A 22190-nucleotide genomic window follows, 5' to 3' on the forward strand; every position below is an offset into this window, starting at 1 on the left:
ACCAGGGCAGGCACGCAAGGATGGTCGGCCAACGGCCATGGATGGCTCCACCGGCGGCGGCGGCGGAAGCTGCGGCCCCCGCCTCATCTCGCTCTGCACCGCCGCGCTCCACGCCTATTCCGTAAGCGCATCCTCCTCCGAACTACTAGTATTTATTTTGCCCTGGCTGGCTGGTCCCGTGGACCCAGAGCTGTTTCGCTCCAGACAGAACAGAGTGCGTGTTAACCATGGTGTCTGCTCCCTCGTCAATGGCCATTTGTTCTAATTGTGTAACAGCACCGAAATGGCAGTAGCAGCGTATGGCCTTTTAGGATCTTGCCGTTGAACTTGACACTGCCCTTCTAACTGCGAGGTTTCATCCAGCCAAATCTCACAAGTACAGTACTACACCCTCTCTGCTCAAAGCACCAGACTCTGAGACAAAATCAAACCACGTCGCCTGCCTAGCTCACTCGCCGTATCTTATTTTTTTACATGCAAAGTTACCGCTGCAAATGCAAGCTCTTCCGGATGCCAAGATGTTTCCTGTGTCAGTTCAGTTGTGATTTGCACTGCAGAGTCCAAACGAGTACTGACGCGGCGGGGGAGGGGATCTCCAAAGGAGCAGTAGATCGAGTTTACTTGAATCTCACTTCGGAAAGCTTCTCTACACTCTACAGCCTTGAAAGGGGCATGCTTCAGCAAGCTTCTCAAGGTGTCAACTGTCAACGCAGACATGAATCTCAACTTCGCCAGCACCATTTCTCTGTCTTAAGCATCAGAATGCTTCGGTTCATCCGAGCCTCATTCACCCTCATGGTGGACCGGCTGGAGGACCTGTCCCTTCATTCCCCACCTATGGTCATTGGCCTTGCCCTGACTCCAGTTATGACCAAAGTTGGCGACAGTTATGGTTCCTTTAATTCTGTCCAAGATCCAGCATTCGTGAATAAGATTTATGTGCCGTGACTTGTGAGCTAATCTCGTGTGAGTTCAGTTGACAATACATTATGTTTCCGGAACCATCTAGACCATCAGCTTGTTGCACCACGTATGCAACAAGACCTGCAACAGCCTTGAGCTGCAGATGTACACTGGGGAAATGATCACATCTGGTTGCTCTTCTTTCTTTTCATCTGTTGCATTAGGGAGCACTTTTGAGGTGTGTAGCGTGTAAGATGGTGCAAGAATCCAGCCACAGTTCTCCACTTCATCCCTGTCTCTGCATTTTTGCCCCCTCCTTTATCGAACGAGATACTTCCTGCAAGGGAACAAGACTGTTTCCATTTTCTTGTTGATAACCCTGTTGTGTTGTGGCATTGGCCCGCAACAGCAGTCTAGATTATCATGTATCAGGTGTGTGGGACTATCGATTGATTCCTACTACCATGAGGGAAGGAGGATTTGGTGAGGCTCAAGCTTGAGGGAAACAGGTTATCTTTGTGTTGGGAATTGGGATGTGTCCCTTCCTTTGTTTGCTTCCAAAAGTGCTCCATGGATGCGAGTCCTTGTCCTCGAAACTGATAAACACAACAAATGTGATAAACACCCTATCAAAAGTAGAAGAAAAAGAAAGAAAAAGGGAGATCCGGTGTGACGTTAAGATCATCAGAGGTGATACATGCCGTATCAAAAGTAGAGAAAAGAAAGCAAATGGAGATCCGATGTGACATTAAGATCATCAGCGCCGCTGGAAAGGGCCATACAGGGAACAAATGCCGCACTCCCTGGTGTGCCGCATGTAAAAGTGATGGGTCTTAGCACTAACTCACATCTTAATCGCGCACTCAGAGAGAAAGATGATGCTTTATTAGGTAACCTTCAGCATCAGCTCACTGTTTCCATATTCCTTGTGATGATTACCCCCTTGCCTATCAGTTCCTTTCCACTTTGTTTGCCAACTCAGTGCGAATATGTATGCCTTTGCTTCACCTCGGGAAAATGGAATATGTGTGGCCTGAGATGCCTTGCCTCCCTCTAGCTAGCTTGACCATTGCCAGCTCCTGACTTTTCCTGCCTTGGAGTGTTTGTTGTACCTCTACCAACATAGCATCGACAAAGTATCAGCTTCCATACCATGTGATTGCCTATTTCTACTTGCAACAGTGTGTGCATCATCCGGGCCTATATATATCTCCCCAACATCTACACTCAAGCATCCACAACGCCTGCACCTCGCATCATCTGGTCTCGTCTTTTGCTGATATCTGCCTCTCTGCGCGCAACGGCAACTCATTAGTTAACCTGCCCCAGAGACTTGCAGACTGCTGCTAACACCATGCCTTAGAGAAGGAAGGAGCCTCATCCGCCTCGTGTACCCAAACTAAACCCAGACCTTGTTGTTCCTTACCTAGTTTTCAGCCTGTGCATGCAAAGGTAATCTTCCGAGTAGGAACCATCCCTGGCTCTGCGGCTACGCTTTGCACCTCTCCAGCAATCCTCTGCCAGATCTCAGCATCTCCTTGTGTATGTACGCTAATATTCTACCCTGTCAACAATGCGTATCAGCATACTGCTAGCTAGCTAGTGACTAACTCTAAAGAAATGAATTCCTCTTCCTGCATGCAGCACCCTTGAGCTCATCATGGAGGTTGCCGTAGGCGCGGCGCGGTGGATGGTTGGCAAGGCGCTGGGTCCCGTCGCTGACGGCTTGCTGGAGGCCTGGGCTGCCAGCAAGGAGCTCGGCCCCAACGTCGACGCGCTCAAGATGGAGCTGCTCTACGTGCAGGGGATGCTCAACAACACCCGCGGCCGGGACATCGACAACCCGCCACTCAACGTGCTGCTGCAGAAGCTGCGGGACCTTGCGTACAACGCCGAGGACGTGCTCGACGAGCTCGACTACTTCCGCATCCAGGACCAGCTCGAGGGTACTTACGAGGCTTCCGACGAGCACGCCAAGGGATGCATGTGCAACCTCTACCTCAACGCTCATCACACCGCTAGAGCTGCTGGCAAATTACTCTGCTTCTGTCCGTGCTCGCAACGTGCGGCTAGTCGTGCTGATCCAAGCGAGCCAAGAGGAGAAGATACAAGACAACAAGTACTCTGCTGTGCTTGGCCATGTGCCAAGTGGTGGAGTGCACGCGGAAACATCTCGTCAGCGCCACAAAACCACCAGGCCAACAAAGAGGTCAGCAAATGCATGCGTAAGCTTGCTTCCGGTGCTTGCAACACCATGCGTCATGTCGGTAAACTCTTCCATTGCTCATCCCTCCCAACTAATGATGATGATAGTTCTGTCATGCCAGTCATTTGCGGTGCCTGCAAGCACAAGGTATCCCAGAAAAAGCATGTGAAAGTAACTCCAAAACTAGAGTTTGATAGGGTGGATCTGTCTACAAGAATGAAGCATATTGTAGAGCAACTGCAGCCTGCATGTGCAAAGGTCAAAGCCATTCTTAATCTAGAGTTGTTGGGTTCTAGCCGTACTACTGCCCCAAGCATTTCCAGGAGTCCTTCCACCACCACCTCCGACATTATAGAATCAACATTGTACGGGAGGGATGTTGTAAAGAAGACAATCATAGATAGTATCACCCGTGAAAAATATAGTGCCATGGACCTAATCGTCTTGCCAATTGTTGGTCCAGGTGGCATAGGGAAGACGACTCTCATACAACATATATATAACAGCCAAGAAGTGAAAAAACATTTCCAGGTCAATATCTGGATATGTGTGTCCCAGAATTTCAATGTTAATAAGCTAACTGAAGAGATTGAAAAAGCTATACCTAGTGTGGAAGGTGAAAAAAAGGGTAGAGTAGAAGAGCTGATTGAACAAAGATTAAATTCCAAAAGGCTTTTGCTTATATTAGATGATATTTGGAAGTGTGAATCTGAGGATTGGAAAAAACTTTTAGTACCACTCACAAAAGGACAGGCAAAGGGCAACGTAATTCTAGTTACAACTCGGTTTCCGGCTATAGCAGAAATTGTTAAGACAACTGACAGGTCAATAAATCTGGAGGGTTTAAAACACGGAGAGTTTAGGGGCTTTTTCCAAAAATGCATTTTTGGTGAGGAGCAATCACAGAAAGACCATCATGTGTTACATGGGATTGGAGATAAGATAGCAGGAAAACTAAGGGGGTCCCCTCTTGCAGCAAAAACTGTAGGTAGATTATTGAGGAACCACCTTGATGTGTATCATTGGACAAGAGTCCTAGAAAGTAGAGAATGGGAAATGCAGACCGGTGAGCGTGACATCATGCCTGCACTGAAACTTAGCTATGATTATCTGCCTTTTCATCTGCAGCAATGTTTTTCTTCTTGTGCTTTGTTTCCTGAAGATTACAAGTTTAAAAGTGAAGAGCTCATTCATTTCTGGATAGGACTAGATATTTTGCATCCTGGTGGTGGAAATAAAACAGTTGAAGATGTGGGTCTGGACAGTTTAAATGATTTGATCAACAATGGATTTTTCAAAAAAGATGAAACTGATGGGCATCCATATTATATCATCCATGACCTGTTGCATGATTTAGCTTTGAAGGTTGCATCTCATGAATGTCTTAGTTTGCATCACTCTAATGTGAGATCAGTTGAAATTCGGCCATCTATCCGTCACTTGTCAATCAGCACATATGATATTGTTGATAGGAATGGAACGACTGCCATAAACTTTAAGAGTGAGTTGAGGAAACTTAAGACAAAATTGAAGGTTGAAAACTTGCAAACATTAATTATATTTGGAGAAGGAGATGAAAGCTTTGTCAACATTTTTGGTGATTTGTTCATGGAAGCAAATGCTCTTCGTGTTCTTTGTTTGCCCACATTATCATATCCACTGGAATCCATGTTGCATAACTTTTCATCACTTCTCCACCTACGATACCTAAAGCTAGGGACTTCTATGAGCCAGATGCATTTACCAACAACCTTATCCAGATTTTATCATTTGAAGATTTTGGATCTAAAAAAATGGGATGGTTCTTTTCTGTTACCTAGAGACATGAGTAACCTTGCAAAATTGTGTCATTTTCTCACCAAACATGATGAGCTTCATTCGGGTATTTATAATGTGGGGAAACTAAAACTCTTACATGAGTTAAAGTTTTTTGCAGTAAATAAAGAAAGTGAAGGTTTTGAACTAAATCAACTAGAGCATCTCGTCAAAATAAGGGAGCTTGGGATTTATAACCTTGAGAAAATACGCACAAAAGAAAAAGCACTTGAAGCAAAATTGATGGACAAAAACTACTTGGACAAGTTAACATTAGACTGGGATAGTGCGCGATCCAATATTGAACCAGATGTGGAAGGCGTGGTTCTTGAGAGCCTTCAACCACATAGAAATCTTCAGGAGTTGTGCATTAGAGGACACAGAGGTCCTTCTTGCCCAACGTGGCTGGGTGATAAACTCACCGTCGAGGCTCTACAATCTCTTCATCTCGTTGGTGTTTCTTGGGATGCTTATCCTTCTCCAGGAAAGATGTGGGATCTTCGCGAACTAACACTTGACCATATTTCCATAATAAAGGAGTTTGCTCTAGAGCAAAGCTTTTGCAAGCTAGTAAAGATTACACTCATTGGCTTAGAAAATTTCAAAAAATGGGTACCACAGGCCAGTCATTCGTTCCCTTGTTTGCAAGTACTGATTATTAAGGATTGCCCTAAACTCTCAGAGTTTCCATGTTCAAGCCGCATTGTTTACCCACTGAAAGAAGACTGGAACATAGATTGGTTTCCCAAACTACAAGAGCTTAGGATAGAAAATTGCCCTGAAGTCTTGCTACTGCCTCCTATCCCTTGGACTCAGTCTCTGTGCTCTGTCAAGATAAGTGGCGTGGGATCAAAGCTAGTATACAGCTTGGTATACTCAAAACCATCTTCTGGAGTAGCATTATTACAAATTAATGGAAAGGGTGGTCTGCATAGCTTAGATCAGCTTTTACTATTCAGTCAACTAACAGAACTTCAGGAGTTGAAGATAGAAAATTGCCCACCTTTGGAGCTGAAGTATTTTTTAATGCTAACCTCGTTGAAGGAATTGTGGGCACGGGGTTCAAATCTTGGGGTGGTGGCATCAGAAGTTGAGAGTGGTGTCGAATGGCAGCATCCTGTTGAGGACATTAAAATTGCGCAATCTGGTTCTACTGGAAAGGAATTGACAATGTTCCTATCCCACCTCCCAAAGCTATCCAAATTGAGCGTATTTTCTTGTAGAAACATAACACAGTTTGCTGTGGGGGTGGATTTGCAGCAAACAACAGCACCAATAGTATCATCGTCAACCTCTTCAGATGTTACAATGGATGATACACAAGCAAAAGATGAGCAGGAAGAAATAGCAGAGGTGGAGCAGGAGGAGGCAAACACGGTGGATGATGATGGGCCGTTGGTCCTCCCTGCACATCTCTCCAACTCTTTGCAGACACTGCACATCGACAGTCATCGGCGTGTACTGGTAGTTCGTTCCATCGATGCCCTCCAAGCCCTAACTACCCTTCAGTTAGAACATTGCTCTTTTCGCCACCCATTCCCATCCTCCCTGCTTGACCTGAATCTTAACTCCGTGAAGGGTGTGCTGACCCTTTCAAACCTCACCTCTCTTGCCCGATTGAGCATATCTGATTGCGGAGAGGATTTAAGATGCGAGGGCCTGTTGCCTCTCCTTACTCGGGGCCAGCTCAGCAATTTAGAAGTCCGCAAAAGCCCCAGTTTCTTTGGTTGGTGGGATCCCAATCCCATGCAGGGGATGACAGAATCCAAACTGCAGAATCTCGAGACAGATGACATCGAGGGCTTCCTCCGTGCGCCCGCCCTCTGTAGCCTCCTCTCTTCCTCCCTCGCCGACTTGTGCTTTAATTGGGACCGAGAGACGGTGCGCTTCACGAAAGAGCAGGAGGAGGCCTTTCAACGCCTCACCTCGCTCCAGGAACTCAGGTTCTGGAGTTGCAAGAAACTGGAGCACCTCCCTGCAGGGCTAAACAAGCTGACCAACCTCAAGATGTTAGCGATCTGGGACTGTCCAGCCCTCCAGTCGCTGCCCAAGGACGGCCGTTCACTGCAGGGCTTATGTGTCATTGGTTGCGGGAACAAGGATCTGACGCAGCAGTGCAGGCAATTAATTGGAACCATCCCAAAAATCATACTATAGACTAATCCAAGGTAACAAGTACTTCCTTGTTCGTACCAATTCCCGATCTCCACCATTACCCTTGCTATTTCCTGATACCACAGACGCAACTCATTTTTCTTTCGGTTTGGTTCACTTTGCTACTGCATATTCTGAACATTGTTTGCTTCCATCAACCATGCAGCTGGTCCGTGCATCACTTTCACCTTGTGGAATTATCCCCATCTCTTGGGACATTTGGCACATGAGGTCCTGTGTGGTATTTTCTTCATGTCAACACATCTGGTAAGTAAATGCAAATTGTCTGAAAAGTATCTGCTTATAGTTATCTTGTTAGCCTGATATGAGGGTTTTTTAATGTATCTATTTGCATCTGTCCAGAGATTATGGAGCATTTTAGTTCTTTGTTTCCTCAGATTACCATTTGCTCCTTGCCACAGAAAACTTATTGATAACTAGTCCACTATTAAGATATTAGTTTTTATTTTTCTTATTTCTATCCCAGGGCGTATAATGTATTCACCATTTTTTTGGATGATCTGCAGGTTTCTTGTGTTAGCCAAAGAAACAAGAGGAGGGAGAAGAGAAAGTCCCATTTCTTCATCAAGTCGACGGACAGAGTCACACAAGGTTGCACATGAAAATTGCAGTCTCTTCAGTATTAGTTCAGAGGAGCAGTGGATCTGCAGGGATTTTGCAGAGAGTGGCAGTTTCAGAAAAGTGCAGTTTTGACAAAGTGCCATTTGAGTGGTGAAAACAGTGTTACGACGGAACATTGATAGGTCGCACAGCAGCGATGGTCTCAGTACAGTTTTGGCATTGATTTGCGAGAACAGCAGTTAATCAGGAACCATCCTGAAAATTATACTAGAATACCAAGGTAAGAAAAAGAAGCTTCGCTACCTGCGCTCATCCCAATACCCAACGTTGCCTTGCTTTTTCCTGGTCTCGCATATCAAGTCATATTTCGGATTTGATTTACCTCTTAACTGCAAAATCTGAACACTGTGTGTTTTGATCTACTTTACAGGTTCTTCGCCTTGGGAGCTGTACATTGTTTAGCCTTGTTGAATCCTCCCCATCCATGCAAAGTCTGCACATAATGATCTTGTGTCATATCTTACTGTACATAGTACATAAATCTGGGAGTGAAGTGCACTGTAGGTCCTTGAACTATTCCAGGGATGTCACGTAGGTCCTCGAACTATGAAAATCGTCATCTAGATCCTCAAAATGCAGTAAGTGTGTCATTCAGGTCCAAAATCTCCCTGACAGGCTCTAACTGGCCAGCTGACACATAAAGAGTAACCGTAACAGTACGCGGCAAACAATCATGAATTCCTGTGCGTGATGAACAGTACACGACAAAGAATAAATATAAAAAAATATCAAAAAACTGAGATCCTCTGTCATCAAAGAGACCCTGGCGCGTGAACAGTAAAAATGTCATTAATTCAAAAAAAGTTCGCGAACGATGAATTTGGAAAAATATTTGTGACTTTAATAAAATGTTCGCGAACGATGAATTTGGAAAAAAAATATTCGCAACTTTAAAAAAATATTCGCGAGTTTAAAAAAAGTTCACGAACGATGAATTTGGAAAAAATATTCACGACTTCAAAAAAATGTTCGCGAACGATGAGTTTGGGAAAAATATTCGCGAGTTTAAAAAAAGTTCGCGAACGATGAATTTGGAAAAAATATTCATGACTTTAAAAAAATGTTCGCGAACGATGAATTTGGAAAAAATATTCGTGACTTTAATAAAATGTTCGCGAACTATGAATTCGGAAAAAATATTTGCGACTTTAATAAAAAGTTCACTAACATTTTTTAAAGTCACGAATTTTTGTGGTTCGCGAACATTTTTTCCATACCCACGAACAATATTTGTGGTTCGCGAACATATTTTCAAATTTATTGTTTGTTAACTTTTTTAAAGTCGCGATTATTTTTCCCATATTCGCGGACATTTTTTTGAATTAATGAACATTTTTACTATTCACGCACCAGGGGTATCTTTGATGCCAAAGTTTTTCAGATTTTTTTGTTCATATTTTTTTATTTTTGGCACTGTTCACCATGCCAGCTGGCCATTTAGAGGGTGTTAGTGAGATTTTGGACCTGGATGACACACTTACTGTACTTCAAGGACCTAAATGACGATTTTCATAGTTCGAGGACCTATGTGACACCCCTGAAATAGTTTAAGGACCTACAGTGCACTTCACTCTAAATCTGGTAAGTACGTGTTAAACTTCTCGAACCTTATTGAACTGAGAAATATAAAGAAAACCAATGTGATCCTCAGCTAATGCCATTCCATTCATGGACGAAATTTAATATGCATTTTTTTTGTTTCTTGTGCAGGTGTTCTTATGCTTGTTCTAGTTGGTTTCAAGATACTTTGCAGTTACATTTTGGTCATCATTCACAAGAACTTGCTGGTGTACTTGTTCAGCTGTGAGGATCATAATGGGGGAATAACTGATATTTTGCTGATTTGCTATTGAAATTAAGGTTTGCAGTTTCTTCAGTTCGATGCTAGATTGATACGGATAGGATGTGTTCCTGCATTCATGATAAGCTTTGTTGCTAAATGAAATTTTGTTATTAATTACAGGAACTTTTTACAAGAATACCTTTCTTACCATCTCAGTGCTTGCATGGAGCAAATTGAGATCTCGGGCTTTCACTAATTGGTATGCCTTGTCTATTCACATTCATACAAAAGTCTAAAATGGTACTCGTGTATTTTCGTATTTATCACGTTCCAACTTTTTAGACTGAACTAAGCTTCTTGGTTGCTCAATAGACGTGGCATGTGGACAACTTTGGAATTCAACAATCCAGTGGTAGCAGGTTTGTGGAAAGGTCAGTAAACCCCTGCTGAAATTCATGATGGGTTTAGCTATGTTAGATTGTATTCAATGTGCAATTGTCGAACTCTTATTGCCTCATGAGACCTAGGTTAGAGAACTTCCTGCTTTCTTGATAAGTTGGCAGTCTAGCTTTTGAGCACTCTCGTTATCTCTAAATTCATTGCCATGCTGAATTAAATAACACAAGAGAGTTTTCAGCTAATACGTATAGTCGTAAAGGTAGAGAACACTTGTTACTAGGTGATTGATGAATATTGATTGAGCAAAAAGACTCGAGCTTGCTAATTTTTATTCCTAGAACCTCCTGAGTTAAATGTGGTGAAGGTGATTTTATTCGCTTCTTGATCCGGAGTATTTTTCTGTCCCACCAATGCCAAAAACAGCAGATTTCATTAGCCTTCGGTTATTGCAATCTGAATATTTAGTGCGTATTGTTAAATTCGATGTTCCTCTAATCTGAAGTCTCTGAAAACCAGTCATTCTTTTTGCGTAACTTTATGGTTGCTTGCCTCTTCAACACTCGGCAATGCATTCCTTCGTCAGGATATTACAAACTTTGCCAGTGTACATATACAAATCCCAGAAAATAAACCATTTCCTCCATGTATTCACACCATACCTACCTATATAGCCCATCCCTCACTATCCCACAGTAGTTGACTATTCCATAAGCACACTCATCAAGTTAAAGAAGACTCAAAAGCGCTTTGTTATCATTGACCCTGCAAATTTCATCATTATGAAGAGCTATGTTCGTCAATACTGATGGCTCTCTCACAAAAATCAGAAAGAAATAAAGAAAAAGAGTGAGGGCATCTATTCAAAAGATCAAAGGTTCATCCTCAAGCAGGAAGAAATAGTCAGCGGTGCTTCCATACTCATGTGCAGAATGCAGAATGCTAATCAAACTACTACCTATGCGATATTGATAGCTTGAGCATCAGTTGCATCCTGACATCACCTTGCATTGCATAGGCATCTCAATCAATTTTTTTTTGCGTGAGTCTATTCCCTTCCACATCCCTGGACACTACTTTTTCCAATGACTGGAACACGGAGACTTCTTTGTACTGGAGTTGAACTCTTATTTAGCTTTACAATCTAGATTTCAGATTTGCTCATTCTGTGAATTACCATACCAAGCTCCAGATAAGCTCTCCACAGATATAAAGTAGATAGGAAAACACTTTGGCCAATGGCCAGTGAGGACTATAATTATGTGATGAGAGTAATTCCGGATCATGAGGTAATTTCACTGGTTGCCTGCTTTTGGGAGGTTAACGAAAGGAAAAAATTGTTGGCTACTCTTGTTTCCTATTGTTCTTGAAAATGAAGTCAAACAAGCTAGTGACATAGTGTTAAAAACTTTGAAAGCTGTACTGTTGATGCTGACCACTCTCGTAAAATGAAACCCGTTCCCAGAACTGTACAGTTCCCTCATGGCAATGAAGAGGAGTTGTTATTTTAGCATGTGCTCATTTGTTAGCTTGCTGCTTTGATAAGTTTGCGGGAAGTGTCTCTGTCCGAAGTTCATGGGGATTTTAAGAATTGTTTGCACATGAGCACTTGTGTGCAACCTCTCTATGCTAAGCTTTCAGGAATTTCAGAAGTACAGAAGGGCAATTTGAATCAGGAGCGCAGGTCCTGTAAAGAAATGTGGTCTGCCATGCACCACAATTTCAGATCTATTTTTCCTTGAGGGGAGTAAGCAAGGGAAAAGCCTGGGATAAATCATACATGTATTTCTCGTTGTATCAAGGAAGTATATAGTGAAGAGAGAATGTATAGTGACCCCAATTCTTTTTCCCCCACTTCTCCAATGATGAATGGTAGTAAAGCGGACCAAATTTTTCATTCATTCTCCTCAGTATGTGCATCTATTTTCCGTCAACGCAATTCTTTGCAACATTGTCGTGCCAAAAATGCTTCACCGATTTTGATTTGACCTTTCCGGCCCCCTTTAGATACAAAACTAGAAACTGTGGCTCTGGCTAAAATAACAAGTGCCGGTGTGCTTTCATGCTAGTTTTGCTCTTTGCTTGCCAAGAGCAAATCCTCTGATTTTGTATTGACAACAGAGTGTGTTGGACGCTACGCTAAGCTTTCAGGAATTTCAGAAGCACATGGGCAATCTGAATCAGGAGCCTGAATCCTGGGACGAAATCTGGTCTGCCATCTAGTGCGATTTGAGGCAAGAGGGTGAGCATCAGCAAGGAGAAGCTTGGGACGAATCATACCATTGTAGTATTTCTCTCTGTTGCCACTTTCTTGTTAACAATGTTGTAATGAAGTGAGCTGGGGTGGTAATCGTTTTCTTGTACGTTCTGTCCCTACGATTTAGCCTTTCTGGTTTTCTCTTGATATCCAGCTAGCAGTGCCTTTTTTTTTTCTTAACTCAGCTGGTAGTGCTGACTGGAAGCATCGTGTCAGCGTGATGACATGTTGATTTGGCTTGAAGTTTTCCCTGACTTTTCTGAGAAACGAATCCTCTGTTTTTTATGAACGACATAAGATTACATTGTATACAACAAAGTAGCCGGGGCGTCGGCCGCGGCGGATCTGGTGACACCGGAGAAGACGGAGCCGCAACCATTGCTACGGAGGGGGCGCAGCGGCACCACCGTGGCGCTGTCTGTAAAGGAGGTCCGGCGGGCGACGCTCGAGCTGCAGCGGGCGGGCAGGGCCCCGCGGCGGAGGTTGATGCAGGGGTGGACATGCTCGAGTCTGTTGAGAGGGAGCTCGGCGTGGGCGCCGGTTCTGGCCGCAACCCCGTCAATCGCAGGCCCGAGGTCAAGCTGCCGGAGAGATAACTGTCACTGATCTGCGGTTTTCAATCTGATTTCTTGTTTACGCCCAGGAAAAGCAGTCGCGTCTTCTTAGTTTTAGTTTCAGATCGTCACCAGGCTAGCAATACCAACATCGATCTTCCGTGCACACAAGCTCTATTCTCTGGTGGGATTCTACTTGCCAACCCACTTAAACCCACTTAACCTGACTATGTTTTGGCGGGCTGTCCGCTCACGCCCGCCAAACTGTAGTGGGATGCAGTGGGCTGAGGTGGGACTCCCACGAGCAGTCCCACCTGCAGCCTGATGCCGAATGCACGGCCATGACCTGAAGCTAACGGAGCTGCTGCCTACAAATCCAGTCCTAGCAGCATTCATCCTCACTGAGGCATCAACATCTCTTCTTGTCACATACTAGTTTCTTGTGTCTGTTTTTTTCTTTTTCGAAACCGAGGCAAAAGATTTACCCCATCGATGATTAATTAAGAGGAAGTTTCATTAGTTGGAAGACTTGAAGTGCAGCCTTTCGCTTGTCAGAGGCCAGAGACAGAAACTAACTGCATTTGATAACCGTGATTTTGGAATTCACGCTAGCTAATTAAGTCACTGATTGGTCTAATTTTAAGCTTATGCATAATGTCAAACGATTAGTACCCAGCTTACCAGGCAGTCCAGACACAGAGCTTCTGCAGGGTGAATTGACCCTAGGCGTGGCAGTCAAAATCAGGTGTAGTGTTTTTCAGTGTTGTCGTGTGCGTCGGCAGTCGATGCTCCTGGGGCGGCCTGCGCACATAAACCTTGGAAACTCGACTGGGCGTGTGATCCTCATGGCCAAGGTGCCCGCTCTTCGTTTCGGTCTACTCTTCCTGGACTAACTAAATGTGCTTTTGTTAACTCAGACAACGATGAGGTTATGCGGACTATGCTACTGTAGATGGAGGTCGGTCGATGAGGCCGGCAGTGACGATTCATGAGAACTGCTGCCATACAGTAACCGAGTTTGTCGAGATTTCTTCATTCTAGCATTGGGCGTGGGAAGCAATTGTTGTGGCCCATTAGCTTGCTAGGGAAGCGAAATTACTTCTCTCTTTTTTGCAGTGCAAAATTACTTGTCTTTCGACAAGGTTGGAATTGGACAATCCATCTACCATCACTGTACCGCTCTTATTTGTTGATGTAAAGATTATTGAGGAGTATCAAGTACTCCCTCCATGTCCTATATTAGGTGTCACTCAAACAGATGCATTTTAAAACTAAAGTATTTCTTTCTCTAAATAAAAAAGGTGGAGTAGAAGTTACAGGGCTTTTAACGTGGCCTAGTTTACTTGGGCTGGTCACTGGGCTTCAGAAAACCATAGAGGCCGCCGGAAGCCCACACTTCCCATCCCTACTAAGCTGCCAGTGGCTTGTCGGCGACGAGGTCACACAAGGAAGACGAAACAAGGCGGCCGGCCATGACTTGACCAAAGTCCTTCGCCGGCGACTCCATCCACCGCTGCTCTCTCTCCGACGCGGACGGCGACGCCCGACATCCTTGTCCAATCCGTAAGCGCATCTTCCCCCAAACCCTTGTTTCCCCCTTTCTGGTTCCGTTGTCCCAGAGGTGTATTTTCCTTTGTCTCGTTTGGTCTATCGGGTCGATGCGCGTGCGCGTGCGGGTGCGGCGCCGCGAAGGTGAGGACTGGGGAGGGAGCCCGCGATTAGGCCGTCTTAGTTACGAGTTTACTGTTCTCCTGGAGCATTTGGGGAAGGGTTAATAACAGATCTGTCGGTCAGGCTGAAGGAAAGGGTCTTAAGGGTGAGTGCTAATCACGGTGGCTGCTCGTTAATTACGTATCTTAGCTTACTAGAGTTAGCAACACCGAGATGACAAGCTGCACATCACAGGCGTTCTAGAATTGCGAGGCCATTTTCTTTGGAAGTAGCAACTGATTGTTGTCAGTCCCGGCCACGTTCGTCACTTGCCTCATTATCAGTCTCTTTCTGAATTTGTCTGTTTGGCAGACCAACAGAATGAGTCCAGCAACGAATTGATGTGTTTTTATCTCTTTATTATTATCAGAAGAAGTAACCCTGGGTGGGATCAGCTCATGATACAGCTAACTGGGTCCTGGCCTAAGCTTGCTGCGAAATCGACCCCTCTTGCTATGCCATTGTGCCGCCGCCCGCCGGCACCAGTTGCATTAGAATATAGCATTTGGCGCGAGATCTGAAGCGACCGTCTTGGTTTCACTGTAGGTGCATTGCATCCAAGCCGCGATTGCCTTGCAACTACATTAGTTTTGCCCAAGCCATCACTTCAGTAACACAAGCAGCGGCTCAACAAACTTCCAAAGGCCACCGAGCGCTTAGTTGGCAGCGATTCTTTTAGTTCGATTCAATCCATTGGGGTGACCTGACATTTTGTCTACTAGTCCAGTTGCATTTTTCCATGGGAGCGACGAGCGTCATGTTTGCTGTTTTACTTGCAGGGTGCAGCGTTCGATGTCACCATTCTAGTGCCATGATCGTGAACCACTACCATCCACCCGTAAACTAAGCCAGACGGCAGAGGACAGCTATGCTGGCATATTCTGGCTCCAATGTCTGATTCCCGTGGTGGCATCTTCAATAGCGAAGTGATTTTTTGTTCTATTCCTTGACCTGGATGGGGGTGTTCCTGGCGACGAGCGAGTTGCTCCCTGCCTATCCCATAAACTGTATTGGATAATAATTCCATGGTTTGAGCTCCCTGTTGTCTCCTGCTGCTTGTCTTGTACCTTCCTTAGAGACTCAATATTGCCATCGCCATCCGCCAGAGGAATAAGGTAATTAGGCCGGCACAGGAGACACCAAACTCTGGTGTCAGTGTTTATAATTCGCTGGTGCTAACCATGTTTATTCACATGAATCATCACCGTGAAGATCTGAAGTTCAATTAGTCACCTCACAGGGTGCTTGCAAAGCTTCGCTTATTCAAGTCCCATCATTTCTGCTGGTGGCATTGCCACACTTACAGCTGCTGATCATCTCTCTGCAATCTTAGACAAATATAATTTGCGTCTCTGCATATAATCCCTGGTACTACTCGCTAGCTCCTCCACCCTCTCTGCCCAACCTAGCTCTAGTTTTATTACCAATAGAAACGTTTTTTATTACCAATAGAAACCTTTTTTTAGAATTTACCGATAGAAACTTTTGCAGTGCTGGTTTTACATTGATAATACGTTTCAGCCAGACTCTTCAAAGTTTCCAAGAGACCGTTATTCACGACAAAAATGTTCCAAGACACCTTTGTATTGGTCCTGCTCCACTGGGGTAAACTTTGTTTCGTAACTAGCAGCTGACTTTTATCAGTGCCTCGTTCATCACTTGCCTCATTAGCCAGTTTCTAAATTTATCTGTTTGGCAGACCAAAAGGATGATACAAATCTTCATTTATCAGAAGTAACCCTGCGTGAGATCAGTTAATGATACAGCCAACTGGGTCCTGGTGTGAATTGTTTGCTTGCAAGGGCCGTGCACTGCAGAACCACATATGCTTGGTGTGAAATCAATCCATTTACATCCCTCTGCCAACGCTTGAAACACGCTTTTACCCCGTTTTATACATAAAGTCACAACCAAACAAGGTACACGGTCGAATGTTACTGTATGTTGTGGGAATTGCACAATGTATTGCTCATGTGCAAACACACGTATATATGATGTACAAAGGTGGGCCACGACCTCAACTATACAAGGCAACTAGGAGGTGGGCCCAATACACAGATATGCACAACACATATACTCAACACCCCCCGCAGTCGAAGCGGCACCGCTGCTGACACAAAGAATGGACCAGAACTCCTCAAATGACGCCGTAGGCAAGCCCTTGGTCATGATATCTACAAATTGTTGGGAAGTAGGAACGTGTAGAATACGAATATGGCCAAGAGCCACCTGTTCCCGAACAAAATGAATATCCAACTCAATATGCTTGGTCCGTCGATGATGTACCGGGTTAGCAGAGAGGTAGACCGCCGAGACGTTGTCGCAGTAGACCACCGTAGCACGATCCACAGGGCAAGAGAGCTCCTGAAGCAGCTGGCGAAGCCACGAACACTCGACGACGACGTTGGCCAGAACACGATACTCAGCCTCAACACTGGAGCGAGGGACCGTAGGCTGCCGCTTGGACGACCACGATATGAGTGAGGGTCCAAGGAAGACACAGTAGCCCGAGGTGGAGCGACGAGTGTCAGGGCAGCCCGTCCAGTCGGCATCAGAGTAGGCGGTGAGGGCGGTGTCGACGGAGGCAGAGAGCGTGACGCCAAGGTCCATAGTGCCACAGACATAGCGGAGAATCCGCTTGACAGCGGCCCAGTGAATGTCCCGAGGAGCATGCATATGAAGACACACCTGCTGCATGGCATACTGGATCTCTGGTCGAGTCAGAGTGAGGTACTAGAGAGAACCAACGATGGACCGGTAGAAGGCAGCATCCGAAGCAGGAGAACCATTCGTGGCAGAGAGCTTGGCCTTCATATCAACAGGCGTAGCGGCGGGCTTGCAGTTAAGCATGCCAGCACGATCCAGGAGCTCATGAGCGTACTTCCACTGATGAAGGAAGAAGCCATCCGGACGTCGCACCACTTTAACACCGAGGAAGTAGTGCAAATGACCCAAGTCCTTGATGGCGAACTCAGCGTGAAGACGAGCAGTGAGCTGACTGAGAAGACCGGCCGTACATGCCGTCAGGATGATGTCGTCGACATAAAGCAACAAGTATGACGTGTCGGAGCCCTGGTGATAGACGAAGAGCGATGCCTTCGAACGGGTGGAGCAAAACCCGAGCTGATGTAGAAATGCCGCGATGCGCTGGTACCAAGCGCGCGGAGCCTGCTTGAGTCCGTACAAGGACCACAAAAGCAGGCACACGTGGTCGGGCAGTGCTGGATCAACAAACCCCGTAGGCTGCTGGCAGAAGACCTACTCCTCGAGGTGACTGTGAAGAAAGGCATTGGAGACATCCATCTGGTGCACCGGCCACGCACGGGAGACCGCAAGGTGAAGAACCGTGCGAATCATGCCGGGCTTAACAACTGGAGCGAAGGTGTCAGTGAAGTCGATGCCAACACGTTGCCGGAAGCCATGAACAACCCAGCGCGCTTTATAGCGATCAAGGGTACCATCAGGACGGAGCTTGTGTTTGAAGATCCACTTCCCGGTAATCACGTTGGCGTGCCGAGGATGGGGAACAAGCTGCCACGTCCGGTTGCGCAACAAGGCATCAAACTCCTCTTGCATCGCAGCCATCCAGAGTGGGGCACGAAGAGCGGCTCGAATGGAGGACGACAAGTTGATGGCGTAGAGGTGGATGCCGCGTGGACGTAGTTGTCCGAAGCGTAGCGCGAACTCGGGCGAAACATGCCCGTACGAGCGCGGGTGACCGGACCGACCGCGGATGGCTCAGCCGCAGTCGCCGGAGCCGTCGAGGCCGCAGGCGGGAGAAGCACCGGGGTTGAGGGCGCCGCAGCAGCGGGCGCCGAGGTGGCGAGCGCGGGGGGCGCGGTAGGCACGGGTGCCAAGGCAGGCGTGGGCGTCGTGGCAGGCGCGACGGCCGCGGGTGCCGGCACCGAGGCCGCGGGAGGAGGAGGCGCCGTAGTCGCGGACACCATAGCAATGGGCATAGAAGGCGTCGGCGGGTGACGCACCTCAAAGCCAGGGAGCAGGCCAAGGGCGGCGCGCGAGCGCCCTGGGAGAGGCGTCGAGGCTCCCGCGTCACCAGCGGCCGGAGGAACTGCCGGGGGGTACCTGCTGAAACGGAAACACATGCTCATCAAAGTAAACATGCCGGGAGGATCGTAGCACCGATAACCCTTGGAATTAGAAGGGTAGCCGATAAAGATGCATGCAACAGAACGTGGTGCAAGTTTGTGAGGAGCAGTGTCGGCAGTGCTAGGATAGCAAAGGCACTCAAAAATAGGCAAACCATCATACGACGGTGGCGTACCAAAGAAAAGGTGGTGAGGTGCGTAGTTCCACCGTGGGCGGCAGGGTTGAAGGTTAAGAAGAAGTGATGCGGTGGCGAGTGCGCCCGGCCAGAAGTGAGGCAGAACGTTAGCATGGAACTGGAGCATGCGAACATAGTCATTCAGAGTGCGAAGGACGCGTTCGGCTCGATCGTTCTGCTGTGAAGTATACAGGCATGTGAGACGAAAAACTGTGCCATGGTGCGATAAAAAAGTGCGGAAAGCAAGGTTGTCTAACTCTTTTCCATTGTCAGTCTGAAGAGCAAGAATGGGACGCCTAAACTGCGTGCTGACATAGGAGTAAAAAGTCGTCAAAGTGGAGAGTGCATCCGACTTTCGTCGCAAAGGAAAGGTCCACACATAATGAGAATAATCATCAAGAATAACCAGATAATATAAGTAGCCCGAACTACTAGGAACCGGAGAGGTCCACACATCGCTATGAATCAACTGAAAGGGAAAAGAAGCAACGATGGTGGAGTTATTAAACGGAGGCGAACATGTTTGCCGACACGACAGGCATGACAGGTGTGATCCTCTATCTTATTACAACTGAAACTGAAACTCCTAAGAATATGACGAAGTGTGCCAGGGTTGGGATGACCCAAACGAGCGTGCCAGAGATCGACGCCAGTGGAGAGAGCAACCAGTGCAGTGGTGGAGGTGGATGGCGGATGCACCGGATAGAGCTCGTTGGGGCTGTCACATCGGTGAAGTACCATCCTGGTTCGAGCGTCCTTGACACAAAAACCAAGCTCATCAAATTCAACAGTAACAGGATTTTCACGAGTTAAACAACGAACGGAAACAAGATTCCTAATAAGATGAGGTGACACAAGTATGTTAGACAAAGATAAAGGCATGGAATTAGAAGGAAAGGAAGTGTGCACGACGTGTGCGATAGGAAGTGTGGAACCGTTGCCGACAATGATGTGGCGGTCGGTGGTGACGGGAGTGAAGGAGGCAAAATTACCTGGATGAGCAAACATGTGAGCCGTAGCCCTGGTGTCCATGTACCAATCACCATAGCAGGTGTAGTTGTTCGGCGTAGGGGCGGTGTGGAGCGCGGCGAGGAGCGCCGGGTCCCAAGGCACCGGCGGCAGGGCCGGCGAGGGAGGCGGGGGCGCCATCGGGTTGCCGTAACCGCCACTCAACTGTGGCGGTGGCTACCCTCCATAGGGTTGCAGAGCCGCGTAGTACGCCTGATGCGCTGGCGGGCGCAACACATGGAGGGTCGGTGCAGGAGCCCGCGGGACCGGCATGGTGTATGCATGAACGACACCGGTCCACGGATTGTAGCCGGAGGCCCACGGAGGAGGCACCTGAAGCTACTGCTGCTGCTGCTGACGAGGCGCACCGGCGGCCTGCTGTTGCTGCTGCCCGTGGCACCATTCGGCAGGAGGGGCGGGAGGCCCATACGGCAGGGGGAGTAGCCCCGGCTGCTGCTGCGCCTGGTAGGGGGGCGGCGGCGCCGGGTAAGGCGCCTAAGGGCGTTGCGGGGGCGGTGTGGCCGGGGCAACGGGAGGCGGTGGCGGCCCGCCGCGGGTGGTGCAGGCGGCGAGGGCGGTGTGGATGGCCCATGCCTTCACCTGCTTCATCCGTCGCTCCTCCAGCCGGAGGTACGCAACGAACTTGGCGAAGGAGGGCTCGGGGATGAGGGTGAGGTTCGCCGCGGTGTTGCCGAGGTCCTGGTTGAGCCCGGCGGTGAGCGTGCTGAGAAGAAGGTCATCATCGATCTTCGCACCAATGTCGCGGAGCTCGTCAGCGAGAGTCTTGAGGTGGCGACAATAATCGTCGACGGAGGACTTGTCCTAGTGGCACCCAAAAAACTCTTGCTGCAAAAAAACACGATGTTGGAGTTGATTGTCGATGAAGAGCCCATTCAGCTTGGTCCATACGTCGCAGACATCATCATCGTCCTGCACGATCGTCTGAAAGAGGTCCAGCGAGATGGTGAGGAAGAACCACCGGATGATCGTGGTGTCGATGGTGGACCAATCATGGAACTCGGGGACGAGGCTGGAGTCGACGGAGCCATCCACATGATCGACGAGGTGGTACTCCCAGAACACGAGGGAGAAGTGTGTCTTCCACGTGTAGTAGGAGGAGTCCGTCTGGGAGAGACGAACCGACACCTGCTCGTAGATGTTGACGTTACGGATGTCGTTGACGTTGGGAGGGTTGGCATCGGCGAACGGGTTGGAGTTGGTGGACGCGGACGACGTGACGGACGACATGGCGGCTTGAGGTGGTGCGGCTAGGGTTGAGTAGCGGGCGGTAGCGGCGGGTCGGCTCGGGGTGGAGTTCGGAAGGGGTCGGGCGGCTCGGGGTGGGGTTCGGGCGAGGCGGCAGCGGCTAGAGAAGTTGCGGCGGCGGGGTAAGGTGACGCTGCGGCTAGGATTAGGCAGCACGTCAGCGGGTCGAGCGGCGGCTGCGGGCGCGACAGGAGGATCGCGGGAGGCGGCGGCTGGGAGTGGGGAGCGGCGACGATGGGCGCGACAGAAGGGCGCGGGCGGCGGTGGCGTGGAACAGCGGCAGCGGCAGTGCGGGAAGACGCGCGGCGGCGGCGGCGAAGCGGAAGTGAGGAAAGAAACCTAAGAAACTGATACCCTGGATGTTGTGGGAATTGTACGATATATTGCTCATGTGCAAACGCACGTATATATGATGTACAAAGGTGGGCCACGACCTCAACTATATAAGGCAACTAGAAGGTGGGCCTAATACACAGATATGCACAACACATATACTCGACAGTTACGATGTGGTAAGCTATCCCTCTTACAAAGCTGATCCCAGGATAACTAGCATATGTAGAACACAACGCAACCGAAAGAGAATACGTGAAGATCTAAACACAACAACACACTATGCCCTAGCACACCTAAACTCCACGACAAAGCCCTCGAGAGGAAGAACGTCGCAAAGTGTCGTCGCTGCCGAGCCCTAACGAAAAAGGTCATCACCCGGTGCCTTGACACGGAGAGAAGAATCACAATGACGTCTTTAAGAAGATAATAGCACCCGCAAGCATCGGCGCCGAGGTGCAGAGTTTTTGCTTGACAGCTCACCAATGCCACTATAAGGTCTTTAGGACTAGCTCGGCGAGGACAGGTCCCTAGATTCGAATATTGGGAAGACAGAGAGGACACCCGAGCCACCCGCCTCTACCCGTCTCGTCGCCCACACGACCAAGACAAAGAGTCACCACTGCCGCGAGTTTGCTTGCCGGAGAGTCAACCATGTGGACCGCCACCCCGGCATCCATGTCCCAAGCCATCACCATCCACCCACATCATGGTGCACCCACCATGGTAAGAGGAGTAAAAGGCGTCGCCTTCCACTCCTAGCCCGACATCAGCCATGAAGACTGGACCAACACCCCCACGGTACGGGGCGTGGGCACCCGCACCTTCTGCCAGTCCCGCTGGACCGGGGGAGACACAACTCCGTGACTACCGACAGCCAT

The 22190-nt window shown here is 47.9% G+C and overlaps 1 protein-coding gene and 2 long non-coding RNA genes across 4 annotated transcripts; all 3 read left to right on the plus strand.

Moving 5' to 3' along the window:
• The first annotated feature begins 2137 nt into the window (after positions 1 to 2137).
• Positions 2138 to 8602, plus strand: LOC119365755 (disease resistance protein RGA2-like). Of its 2 annotated transcripts, XM_037631400.1 has the most exons (5): positions 2138 to 2445; positions 2548 to 3112; positions 7245 to 7345; positions 7606 to 7940; positions 8091 to 8602. In XM_037631400.1, the coding sequence occupies exons 2-4, from the start codon at positions 2564 to 2566 to the stop codon at positions 7790 to 7792; spliced, it is 837 nt and encodes a 278-aa protein (XP_037487297.1). In that variant the 5' UTR covers positions 2138 to 2445; positions 2548 to 2563; the 3' UTR covers positions 7793 to 7940; positions 8091 to 8602. The 2 variants fall into 2 exon arrangements, with proteins under 2 accessions (XP_037487297.1, XP_037487296.1); XM_037631399.1 differs by lacking the exon at positions 8091 to 8602 and having other exon boundaries at positions 2548 to 7092; positions 7606 to 7620.
• A 114-nt stretch (positions 8603 to 8716) lies between these two features.
• Positions 8717 to 12161, plus strand: LOC119365756. Its single transcript, XR_005175749.1, has 3 exons — positions 8717 to 9580; positions 9684 to 9762; positions 9876 to 12161. It is a non-coding gene; the product is annotated as an uncharacterized LOC119365756 (long non-coding RNA).
• A 1955-nt stretch (positions 12162 to 14116) lies between these two features.
• LOC119368418 lies at positions 14117 to 15652 on the plus strand. Its single transcript, XR_005176631.1, has 2 exons — positions 14117 to 14273; positions 15200 to 15652. It is a non-coding gene; the product is annotated as an uncharacterized LOC119368418 (long non-coding RNA).
• Positions 15653 to 22190: the final 6538 nt, after the last annotated feature.

This window comes from Triticum dicoccoides, chromosome 2B (genome assembly GCF_002162155.2).
Source record: "Triticum dicoccoides isolate Atlit2015 ecotype Zavitan chromosome 2B, WEW_v2.0, whole genome shotgun sequence".
Taxonomy (NCBI): Eukaryota; Viridiplantae; Streptophyta; class Magnoliopsida; order Poales; family Poaceae; genus Triticum; species Triticum dicoccoides.

Coding starts and splice junctions, on each gene's coding strand:
- LOC119365755 (XM_037631399.1), top strand. CDS start 2,564: ATGGAGGTTGCCGTAGGCGCGGCGCGGTGGATGGTTGGCAAGGCGCTG.